Source organism: Scyliorhinus torazame, chromosome 7, assembly GCF_047496885.1.
Source record: "Scyliorhinus torazame isolate Kashiwa2021f chromosome 7, sScyTor2.1, whole genome shotgun sequence".
Lineage (NCBI taxonomy): Eukaryota > Metazoa > Chordata > Chondrichthyes > Carcharhiniformes > Scyliorhinidae > Scyliorhinus > Scyliorhinus torazame.
Window position 1 is genome coordinate 63344389 of NC_092713.1, and position 12851 is coordinate 63357239.

The 12851-nt window shown below is 47.0% G+C and overlaps 1 protein-coding gene across 3 annotated transcripts in view; it reads right to left on the minus strand.

Moving 5' to 3' along the window:
- Window positions 1-12851, minus strand: part of plpp3 (phospholipid phosphatase 3) — a 195063-nt gene that overhangs the window by 130881 nt on the left and 51331 nt on the right. Inside the window, exon 1 of one of the 3 annotated variants that reach the window (XM_072510806.1) lies at window positions 2431-2511. The exons of the other annotated variants lie outside the window; for them this stretch is intronic. Within the exon in view, the coding sequence (XP_072366907.1) occupies window positions 2431-2488 (58 nt within the window). The 5' untranslated portion in view covers window positions 2489-2511. Of the gene's footprint in view, window positions 1-2430; window positions 2512-12851 lie in introns of those variants that run through there. 3 annotated transcript variants of the gene reach the window in all.

The following is a 12851-nucleotide window of genomic DNA, read 5'->3' on the forward strand; positions in this document are numbered from 1 at the left end:
CTTTCTTCGATGGTAAGATGGTGGTGTTTATTATTACTTCTTAGCTCACTGACTTCAAAAAGCACAAGTGCTTTTCTGATGGTTTGGAGCTGTGAAAAGTGCTTTAGACTTTGGATCACCTTTTGTTCATGCATTGGATGGTTAATGTTTCTCCCTGACTTTCAAAGCAATTCCCATCAATTCTGCTCCATAAGGTAAATATGCAAAAGTCTCTTTGACTTTAAGATTTGCCAGCTGCAAAAATAATGTACAGATGAAACTTTGTAACTGAAGAGCTGCTTGGAGACCTGGGGAGATTTCCTGATACCCATTATGGTCACTCTGTACGTCATGTCACTTTGGAGTGCATTAATTTCTTTAAAATTAAAATCTATCGCATGACAAGTAATGGAATGGGAACAGCAGTAAAAAGGTTCAGCAATAGCCCACATGTGAATTACAAGAACTTAGAACTGAGACAGAGTTCATGGTTAATAAGGCTCAATATTAACTCTAAGATTAGGACATTGCTAAAGCAAGCTTCATGCATGTCCAGGAGTAGCAGTGGGCAGGTTTCGATTAGGTTACCAGCCATCACTCAAATATGCCACACGCCAACATCCCGATGGAAAGGGCCGCAGCTTTGGCAGAAAGATGCTTTCCGTTCATTATATTCAGGAGGCAGGACGCTACTGCCCTGTACCCACAGAATGAGTCGTTAACACATGGGAAGTACTCCAGGAGGAGAATCACAATCTGGGGAAAGTGGAAAAGCCCGGGGCAGGGGAAACCCAATGTTTCCACGTGAAGGTCAGAGGAACACTCCTGCAACTTTTGGCATCCAAGGAAACTAAAAAGAATATATAAAAATATACTATGCTGGGTCTCCTCTGTCCGATATGCTATTCATAGCAAGTTTAGCCTGAGATAGAAATTGCAGCTTGAAGCCTTGTCAGCATAGTTAAAGAGGACACTGCTAGCTTTGGACAGGTGTCCTTGCTGCCTGCAACTTAATATTGAATGGGGAGCGAAATAAAGGATAGTTTCCTTGTTCCACTTATACTGGTCTTCATCAAGCAAATAGAGTCAAAAAGACCACAGACACTAATTTTAACATCCCCTTCCCAGTTTTGTGTCAAGTTGGTGTTGCAAAGCTGGTTAGCAGTTAAAACTGCCCACTTGCTTAACCCCTCTGGTGCCACTATCAACCGCCTCTGGTACCACTATCTTCCCATCATGACCCGAGTATAGCTTGCTCTTTTGACATCTGCTGGAAGGAAGGGGGAGTACTTTAAATGACACCAACGGCACCCGACCCAACAATATTAGTTGGAGATCTGAACGGTGGGAAGGAAGCAGTGCAACAGCTGCATGCCTCCTAGCCTCACAAGGAAGCCTTGGCCTCACTTAATTCCCCCACTTTCACCCCTGCGTTCACCGCCATAAAGCTGCCTGCTGTTTGTCTTCCCCTCCACGACTCTCAGCCAGGAACCATTCCCAGAGCCTCCCGTGACAGAAACCCCAAATGCTCACAACTGAATTCAGGTGGGAGTTCAGGAAAAGGTATTCAGATCAGATTGAGCCCCTGAATGCATACATATTCCTTTCCTCACTTTAAAGCTGATGTTTCAATCAAGTGGTTTGAATAATGCTCCAATAGTATTATTAGATAGATACATAGAAGATAGGAGCAGGAGGAGGCCTTGTGGCCCTTCGAGCCTGCTCCGCCATTCATCACGATCATTACTGATCATACAACTCAAATGATACAAATGATAAATATGCGCGATCATAAATCGATCTATCAATATGTTTTTAAAAGATGATACTGAGCATAGATGTCACACTCCAAATCTCATTTTGTTTAAATGCTGAGTCCTCTGACCTGTAGCCGAAAACGTGACGCTTTGCAACCTGGAATGTTCTCTAACCGAGCAATTAACTGCCAATCACATTAGCCTCTGTTTACTTGCTGATAATTAGATTTTGTGTCTCTTAAAATACAAACTGTCCCACATGAATGGGATAACATTGTGCCCTACATAGTATGATACACTGGACCTAGATTTAAACAAAGGAGTAGTGACATGGAGAGACAATTTCAATAAGTGGTCTCAAATCTTCACAAATTTCATTTTGCCAGGATATATGAGGAGCAGACGTACTCCTCCAACTTCCATTAGAACACTGTAAGCGACTGCCATTCTGGGTTTGCCTCTACCGCCATCACCACTGGTTCCCCCACCCCAACCCTCCGGCTTGCCAGCCAGCTTGGCACCCATGTCACTTGCCCCCCTCCCCCCACTCCAAGTCGAGTGATTGTGGTTCACTGGACAGTGGGCGTGCACTCCACCCAAAGGTCAACATCGAACCCAACATATCATCTAACTGAGCCCAGGCAATGAAATGGAAATTTGTTAACATGTAGAAATCTATACAAATAAATCTTACTGGCAAGTTTGTGTTCCGTAAGGTAGGTCCAGCACAGCCTTCCTGCATGCAAAAGCATTTAACTGTACAAAGTAAACTCACAGCCAAATTTGTTTGGGACTGACTGCTCATTTCTGTAAAGGAATTGGAACATGGGAAAAAAGCTGCAGACAACAAGGGATTAGTAGACATAATGGGATAGAAGAAAGCCAGACTGTGCTTTGCTCTTTATGGCTCAATTATATACCGATAAGATGTGCACCATTCAGGTTTCAAGCCAATGCAATGATAACTTACAATGAATAAGGACAATTTCCACTTCAGGTCCTTTTACAAAAAAAAAGACTGGCAATGTGTGAACAAAATACTAAAAAGGGTCAAAACAGCCTGGAGGGGAATAGAGCCTTTTTCAAAAAAAGATCATTGTGCTGGGATTTACAAAGAATCCACTGTTCTTCCTGCCCACTCAGCTGAGTTTCCAATGCCAGCCTACATTGTACCATTCACCATGGCGCTGGCCGGGTGCACTGTGGTATGCTTGCCTCAAATCTCCAATGAGCGTCAGAGATTAAGTCGCTTCTCAACAACAACCTTCTTTGTTTGTACAAATAATTAAAGGGAAAAAAAAAACACAAAGTGAGGCAGGAGGCAAAACCTTACAGAATGCATACTCGGCACATGCAACACATGCAGAATTAAGGCTAGATTTATTTTTGCATTCATCAGAGAAAGCTCTTCCCCCAGTTCCCTGGAATTATGCAAAAATGGAGATCATAATATCATAAAATGAAAGGGAAAAAAACAAGAATGGAAGTGGACATTTGATGTATGCATTCTCCATTATATCTACAGTATGTACTTTGCAACACTGAATGGATAAAATATTTTGCCAATCAGTGGAATGTTATCTTTTAGCAACTCCATCAAATCTAATAAAATGTTGAAATGCAGGCATGAAATTCTGGTATATTAAAGCACATGTAATTCAATAAACCAAGAGATGTAAAAAGGCTTGGTGTGTCTGGGCTCAAATAGTTTGAGAGATTAACCATCCTGGAATGACTATGTTCCTCCAACTAATAAAGAAATATTAAAGTAAACAAGGTGGATTAGAACAATCCATGATGAGATCCTCTCTATGGTCATCCACTCATGCTTTCTTTCTCTTTGTCCTTTTCCATCTCCCAGCTCCAACTCCCGTATCTTGTGTCACTCCTAACAAAGGAACGTCACTTGCTTCAACAACATTGGTAGTTCTGTTCCCATTAAAATGATGGAAAGCTGTAAATGTTTCCTCTTCACCGCATGCCTGGTAATCTGACAGATTGTTGACATCATTGAACCTGCATGATTTTCATGCCATTACAAAAAAAGGTTGGCTTACAGAAGACTCGTCTATACGGCAAAGTTTTCCCTGGGCTCAGGTGTTTTCGTACTCAAATGGATATCTGAGCTCTGAGCCAAGAAGACATAATGAGGCTGGGCTGAGAGCCCAGAAATCCATTAGCCTGTTGAAGCACCTGGGGTGGGATTCTCCCGCACCTGGCGCGATGGCCTGACGCCGGCGCCAAGAACGTCACATAGAACCAACCGGTACCGAAGGGCCGCCGTGGTCCCGCGCATGCGCAGAACCGCCGGCGTGTTCTTGCGCATGCGTAGGGGGTTTCTTCTCTGCGCCGGCCATGGCAGAGCCGTACAGAGGCCGGCGCGGAGGGAAAGAGTGCCCCCATGGCACAGGATCCCCCCTCCCCCCGGGGCCGGATCCTCCCGCACCCCCCCCACCCCCCGAGGACCCCGCTAGATAGCCGACAAACTAGGTCCCGCCGTGATGGACCATGTCCATTTCACCCCAGCGGGACTGGCCGAAAACAGGCGGTCGCTCGGCCCATTGGGTCCCGGAGAATTGCCAGGGCGGCAGCTGCCAAAGGCCCCCGACCGGCGCGGCGTGGACAGAAAACATTGCGGATTGACAGCTCTGGCTCCCTGGTCTATACTGTCAGTTTCAATAATGTTTATTTACACAAGAGGAGGTTTCATGTGCTTTCAGGCTCAGCAATAGATACGTTACAGGGTCTGGATGATAGAAACTTTTATTAGGCTGTAGTAAAAAGGAGTTTATTTTATGAAAGTGGTAAGTTATCAATGAATGGCTGTTTTGTTTGAAGATTGTTGTATAGACCCTACTGTCTCAATAAAGTTCATAGGTTCTACACTGTGGCTGAATGGGAATGGAAGAGTCATAGATGGCATGGAAGAGTAATACACCACATGGGTTGTTTTGGGGGCATACCTTGGCATGGGGGCAGGAGGGGCCATATCGGGTGGGTGGGGGCACACCCAGACTTGGGGAGTATGAAAGGCCATATGGGTTGTTTGGGCGCCATACCTTAGCATGGAGGAAATGAAAGACCAGAAGGGATGGTGGGGCCATACCTTGGCATGGAGGTCATGAAAGGCCATAGGGATTGTTTGGGGGCGCACCTTAGCCTGAGAGCATAAGGGGCCATGTGCAATCTTCCACATTTCAAGAAAATGCATTTCAGGAATGACTTCCAATGCAGTCAAATATGAAATTAGATGAGGAGACTCTCCGCCCCCACTGTTAATATCATTTTGTTGTAAAACATGCGAAGAAACACGGCTGAGGAATACATTTAAATCTAGTTTAAGTGTGGCCTATTTCACTTACTGATGTTTGCAAGAAAATAAGGATGATTTCCTTTCAAAGAACAGACTGGAAAAGTCACCAAGCTACACACTCACAAAGTAAGGAGTTGGAAAGTTTTGAGCCCAGCATCCAATGCAGCTCTTTTAATTCAGTTCTTCAGAACACAATGATAGATTAGCCGGGTCACTGATCAGGGTTCTCAGAGCATAGGTCATGAGCACGAACATATAGTTCACCTCACAGGAGTTCAGACCCTGGACTAGATTACCATTATCCTGCTGCTGCGGCCTTCCTCCTGATCCTTACCATCCCCTCTTTCTAAATCACCAGCAGCTGATTTTCCACAAATCCCCAGTCCTTGCTTCTTTGCTGTGTGGCTTGGGTCCCTCATTGAACTTAGGCCTAAGTGGTAGTCACTGCTCGTTATGGCATTGAGGGGTAATGAAGAACTGCTGGTCTCTGATTGGCCAGTAGTTCTAAGGGCGGGGGGCAGGATTCACAGGGAAGTGCCAACGCTGGCCAGTTAATTGCCTGGCACCTATTTCCAGCAGGCTTTCTCTAATGGAGGTCACACAGGACTCCCACCAGTTTCCCAGCCCACAACACCCCCCATCATCAACATTAAATCCTGCCCACAGGGTGAATCTTTCAACTGTAATGGAGGCGTAAAATAAAATAGATGATATCAGATCAGCTGCCTGTTTTATGCTCCCATCCCATTGATCACAATGAGAAGGTAAATTGGGCTGGACGTGTGACAATCCAAAATTATTAATTTTATACCCCTGTGAGGTGGATTATTCCGACCACACACAGGCGCGAACACTCACAATTTCAACAATTATTGGACAGCAATTAGCGGGAGCCTTGATGATTTTCGCTTCCATAATCCAGGGCATTGGGATGAACATAAGAACAAGGAGCAGGAGTAGGCCATCTGACCCCTCGAGCTTGCTCCACCATTCAATGAGATCATGGCTTATCTTTTGTGGACTCAGCTCCACTTTCCGGCCCGAACACCATAGCCTTTAATCCCTTTATTCTTCAAAAAACTATCTATCTTTATCTTAAAAACATTTAATGAAGGAGCCCCAACTGCTTCACTGGGCAAGGAATTCCATAGATTCACAACCCTTTGGGTGAAGAAGTTTCTCATAAACTCAGTCCTAAATCTACTTCCCCTTATTTTGAGGCTATGCCCCCTAGTCCTGCTTTCACCCGCCAGTGGAAACAACCTGTCCGCATCTATCCTATCTATTCCCTTCATAATTTTATATGTTTCTATAGGATCCCCCCGCATCCTTCTAAATTCTAACGAGTACAGTCCCAGTCTACTCAAACGCTCCTCGTAATCCAACCCTTTCAGCTCTGGGATTAACCTAGTGAATCTCCTCTGCACACCCTCCAGCGTCAGTACGTCCTTTCTCAGGTAAGGAGACCAAAACTGAACACAATACTCTAGATGTGGCCTCACTAACACCTTATACAATTGCAGCTTAACCTCCCTAGTTTTAAACTCCATCCAATGAAGGACAAAACTCCATTTGCCTTCTTAATCACCTGTAAACCATTTTTTTGTGACTCATGCACTAGCACACCCAGGTCTCTCTGCACAGCAGCATGTTTTAATATTTTATCATTTAAATAATAATCCCTTTTGCTATTATTCCTACCAAAATGGATAACCTCACATTTGTCAACTTTGTATTCCATCTGCCAGACCCTAGCCCATTCACTTAGCCTATCCAAATCCCTCTGCAGACTTCCGGTATCCTCTGCACTTTTTGCTTTATCACTCATCTTAGTGTCGTCTGCAAACTTGGACACATTGCACTTGGTCCCCAACTCCAAATCATCTATGTAAATTGTGAACATTTGTGGGCCCAACACTGATCCCCGAGGGACACCTCTAGCTACTGATTGCCAATCAGTGAAACACCCATTAATCCCCACTCTTTGCTTTCTATTAATTAACCAATCCTCTATCCATGCTCCTACTTTCCCCTTAATGCCATGCATCTTTATCTCATGCAGCAACCTTTTATGTTGCACTTTGTCAAAAGCTTTCTGGAAATCCAGATATACCACATCCATTGGCTCCCCGTTATCTACATCACTGGTAATGTCCTCAAACAAATTCCACTAAATTAGTTAGGCACGACCTGCCCTTTATGAACCCATGCTGTGTCTGCCCAATGGGACAACTTCCATCCAGATGCCTCGCTATTTCTTCCTCAATGATAGATTCCAGCATCTTCCCCACTACCGAAGTTAAGCTAACTGGCTTATAATTACCCGCTTTCTGCCTACCTCCTTTTTTTTTTATTAAACAGTGCTGTCACATTTGCTAATTTCCAATCCGCCGGGACCACCCCAGAGTCTAGTGAATTTGGGTAAATTATTACTAGTGCCATTTGCAATTTCCCTAGCCATCTCTTTTAGCACTGGGATGCATTCCATCAGGGCCAGGAGACTTGTCTACCTTTAGCCCCATTAGCTTGTCCATCACTACCTCCTTAGTGATAACAATCATCTCAAGGTCCTCACCTGTCTTGGCCTCATTTCCATCAGTCACTGGCATGTTATTTGTGTCTTCCACTGTGACGACCGACCCAAAAAACCTGTTCAGTTCCTCAGCCATTTCCTCATCTCCCATTATTAAATCTCCCTTCTCATCCTCTAAAGGACCAATATTTACCTTAGCCACTCTTTTTTGTTTTATATATAATCTGTTTTTATATTCTGAGCAAGTTTACTCTCATAACCTATCTTATTCTTCTTTATAGCTTTTTAGTAGCTTTCTGTTGCCCCCTAAAGATTTCCCAGTCCTCTAGTCTCCCACTAATCTTTGCCACTTTGTATGCTTTTTCCTTCAATTTGATACTCTCCCTTATTTCCTTAGATATCCATGGTCGATTTTCCCTCTTTCTACCATCCTTCCTTTTTGTTGGTATAAACCTTTGCTGAGCATGGTGAAAAATCGCTTGGAAGGTTCTCCACTGTTCCTCAACTGTTTCAACATAAAGTCTTTGCTCCCAGTCTACCTTAGCTAGCTCTTCTTTCATCCCATTGTAATCTCCTTTGTTTAAGCACAAAACACGAGTGTTTGATTTTACCTTCTCACCCTCCATCTGTATTTTTAATTCCACCATATTGGGATCGCTCCTTCCAAGAGAGATCATTAATCAATCCTGTCTCATTACACAGGACCAGATCTAGGACCGCTTGTTCCATTACATACTGTTCTAGGAAACTATCGCGATTACATTCTATAAACTCCTCCTCAAGGCTGCCTTGACCGACCTGGTTAAACCAATCGACATGTAGATTAAAATCCCCCATGATAACTGCTGTACCCATTTCTACATACATCAGTTATTTATTTGTTTATTGCGTGCCCCACCATAATGTTACTAATAGGTGGCCTATAGCCTACGCCTATCAGTGACTTTTTTACCTTACTATTCCTGATTTCCACCCAAATGGATTTAACCTTATCCTCCATAGCACCGATGTCATCCCTTACTATTGCCCGGATGTCATCCTTAAATAACAGAGCTATACAACCTCCCTTACCTTCCACTCTGTCCTTCCAAATAGTTTGATACCCTTGGATATTTAACTCCCAGTCGTGACCATCCTTTAACCATGTTTCAGTAATAGCCACTAAATCATAGTCATTCGCGATGATTTGCGCCATCAACTCATTTACCTTATTCCGAATACTACGAGCATTCAGGTAAAGTACACTTATATGTTGGCTTTTATACCTCTGTTTTGAATCTTAACACCTTGATCAGTAACCTCTCCTACGTTATTTTCCCTCTTCACCTTTCTCCTGACTTCCGGTGGTGACTATGAGGGAGTAGGTCACAAATTTGGTGGCTCCCGCTCTGGCTAGACATTCGGACCTTTCTCCCTGACTTTTTATGCGTTTTTAAGCACTGGACTTGCAGAAGCAGTGAACAAGTGTCTGTTGTATATGTTGGTTTATGGAACAGAGAGCCCGAAGGGATCGAAAGGGAAGAAACACAAAGACAGGCTCGAGCTGGGTGTTGGCTGCAGCAGCGGACAAGATGGCTGGTGTCCAGACCCCTGGGGCTTCGGCCCAACCATCAACAGAGGAGCTGATGCAGGTCATCCGGGAAGGCTTCGCCAGACAGAAACGGGAATGTCTGGACCCGATTAAGGAAACAGTGGAGAGGATGGAGCGGAGGCTAGATGCCCAGGAGCGGACGATCCAGAAACTGGAGAAGGCGCTAGCTGAACAGGAGGAACACCAGACGGCGGTGGAGATGGAGGTGGTGATGCTGAGGGACCGGCAAAAAAGGCTGCTGGAACAGATAGAGGATTTGGAGAACAGGTCCCGTAGGCAGAACCTCCCGGAGGGGTGGAGGGGGCTGATTCCGGGGAGCTTGCGGCGAACATGTTCCAGAAGCTGCTGGGAGATGGGGCTTTCCTCCGACCGTTGGAGGTGGATCGGGCGTACAGAGTGCTGGCGAGGAAGCCACGGCAGGGAGACCCCCCTCGGGCGATGGTGGTCAGATTCCACAGGTACCTGGATAAGGAGCGCGTTCTCCAGTGGGCCAAGCGCACGTGGAGCTGTAAGTGGGACATTGTGCGGGTGTACCAAGATTTAAGCGTGGAGGTGGCCAAGAGGAGGGCAGGCTTTAATCAAGTCAAGTCGATCCTGTTCAAGAAGCAGGCCAAGTTCGGACTGTTGTATCTGGCAAGACTTTGGGTTACGCATGAGGACCAACATCATTACTTTGAGTCGCCCGAGGACACTAGGGAGTTCGCCAGGAGGAAAGGACCAGTGCCAACTTGAGAACATTCTCTGCTCTAAGTTTGAGAAACTGTTTTTGCTGTTCGTTTTAAATGCTGCTTGCACTGATTTATTCGTTCGTTCGTTTTAGTTCTTGGCTTCTCTCTTTGATAATTGTGTTTTGTTTAAGAAGGGGAAAGTAGTTGATTCGATTTCGGTGGGTTTTCTGTGTTGTGAGGGGGGTGGTGGTGGGGATTTTTGACTTTGTATTATTTTGAGTAGTATTACTTTGATCTGTATTATGGCGAGAGATTGGCTTTGTTTTTCTTTATACTGACTTTGGTTGGCGTCTGTTTTTTAAAGTGGGCGGTTGTTGGGGCTGGGTTGATGAAGGCGATGGTTTTGATGGGTGGGGGGAGGGCAGTTAGGCAACAATAGGTGGGAGACATGCTGGCACCGGAGCTGTGGCCCACCAGGCTAGCTGGGTAAGCTAGTCTGCGGAAGTACAGTGGGGGGGGGGGGGGGTGTATACAATCAGATTAGCGATGGGGTTAGGTTACAGAGTGTTGTGGGGGGGGGGGGGGGGGTTGTTCGGCTGACGAGGGAGGGATTTGATTTTAGAAGCAGAGAAGAGGTCGAGGATGGGCGCTGACAGGAGGCGGGGCAGGGGCTGGGGGCATGCCCAGGAAAGGGGATGGCTGACTGGCATGGGGGGTGTGGTGCCCCCCAACTAGACTGGTCACATGGAACGTTAGAGGGCTAAATGGGCCGGTGAAAATGGCAAAGGTGTTTGCGCATCTTAGGGCTCTAAAGGCGGACGTGATAATATTGCAGGAGACGCACCTGAAGGTAGCAGACCAGATTAGGTTGAGGAAGAGCTGGGTTAGTCAGGTATTCCACTCAGGGCTAGATACTAAGACCAGGGGGGTCGTGATTCTGGTGAACAAGCGGGTGCAGTTTGAGGTGGGGAGTATTGTTTCGGATGGGGAAGGTCGCTACGTTATGGTTAGCGGTAAGCTGGAAGGGAGGAAGGTGGTCCTGGTCAAGATATATGCGCCAAACTGGGATGATGCGGATTTCAAAAATAGGGTGCTGGGGAAGATACCCGACCTGGATTCCCACAAGCCGGATATGGGAGGGGACTTCAAATCAGTTATTGATCCAGGCCTGGATCGGTCATGCTCAAAAACGGGCAGAGTGTCAGCAATGCGAAAAAAGCTGAGGGAGTTCATGGAGCACCCGCGGAGATTTAGAAGGCCGACAGGGAAGGAGTTCTCCTTTTTCTCGCACGTCCATAGGGTCTACTCCCGGATCGATTTTTAATACTGATGGGGTGGTGGATGCGCAGTATTCGGCAATCACCATTTCTGACCATGCCACGCATTGGGTCGAGCTACAGGTGAGTAAAGAGAGCTTCCAGTGCCCGCTGTGGAATCTGAATGTGGGACTGCTGGCGGACGAAGGGGTGTGCGAGAGGGTGAGGAAGTGTATACAAAACTACCTGCAGGTCAACGATACGGGGGAAGTCTCAGCAGCGCTGGTGTGGGAGGCAGTGGTGAGAGCTGATTTCAATCCGGGCTCACAGGGACAAGACGGACAGGGCAGAAACGGACCGACTGTTAGCGGAGATCCTGCAGTTTGACAGGAGGTATGCGGGGACCCCGAGTGCGGAGCTCTTGAGGGAGCGGAGGAGGCTGCAGGCGGAGTTTGGGGTGGTGTCCACGGGTAAGGCAGTGGAGCAGCTCAGAAAGGCGAGGGGTGCGGTATATGAACATGGAGAGAAAGCCAGCAGGATGCTGGCTCAGCAGCTCAGAAAGAGAGAGGCGGCTAGGGCAATAGGTAAAGTGGTGGATGGAGGCGGTAACTTGGTAGGGGATAAAGTGGGTGTGAACAGGACTTTCAAGGACTTTTATAGCAAACCCTATAGCTCGGCGCCCCCCGCGGGGCCGGAGGGGATGAGACGCTTCTTAGACGGCCTGGCATTCCCAAAAGTGGGTAGGGAGCTCGTAGAAGGGCTGGGCGCCCCAAGCAGGGCTGAGGAGATATTTGAGGGCTTAAAGGCCATGTAGTCAGGAAAGCCCCGGGGCCGGATGGGTACCCGGTAGAATTTCATAAACAGTTCTCCGGGATATTGGGGCTGCTGCTGGTCAAGGTTTTTAATGAGGCAAGGGACAGAGGGGTGCTGCCCCAGACGATGTCGCAGGCTACCATCGCCTTGATTCGAAAACGGGACAAGAACCCGGAGTCGTGTGGGTCTTATAGGCCGATCTCCCTTCTTAACGTGGAAGCTAAACTGCTGGCAAAGCTTTTGGCCACTAGGATTGAGGATTGTGTGCCGTGTGTTATTAGGGAGGACCAAACAGGGTTCGTTAAAGGTAGGCAACTGGTGGCGAATATAAGAAGATTGCTCAATGTGATCATGATGCCCCCAGAGGGAAAGGAGGTGGAGATGGTGGTGGCAGTGGACGCGGAGAAGGCGTTTGACCGGGTAGAGTGGGACGACTTATGGGAGATGCTGGGACGGTTTGGATTTGGGTTGGGTTTCATTGACTGGGTCAGGCTGCTATATCAGGCCCCGGAGGCGAGTGTGAGGACGACTTCCAACTATTTTAGACTGCACCGCGGGACGAGACAGGGGTGCCCCCTCTCCCCACTGCTGTTTGCGCTAGCTATAGAGCCGCTGGCAATTGCTCTGAGGGCTTCAGAGGGTTGGAAGTGGCAGGTTCGGGGGGGGTTGGAGCATAGAGTTTCATTGCATGCAGATGACCTGCTCTTGTACGTTTTGGACCCGATGGTGGGGATGGACGGAATCATGGCGACCCTGGGAGAATTCGGCCGGTTTTCGGGGTACAAATTGAATATGACAAAAATGTTTGTAGTTCAGGAGAGGGGCCAAGGGGACCGGCTGAGGGAGCTGCCGTTCTGGGTAATTGGGGACAGTTTCAGGTACCTGGGAATACAAGTGACGCGGGATTGGGGTCGACTACACAAGCTGAACCTGTCCCGGCT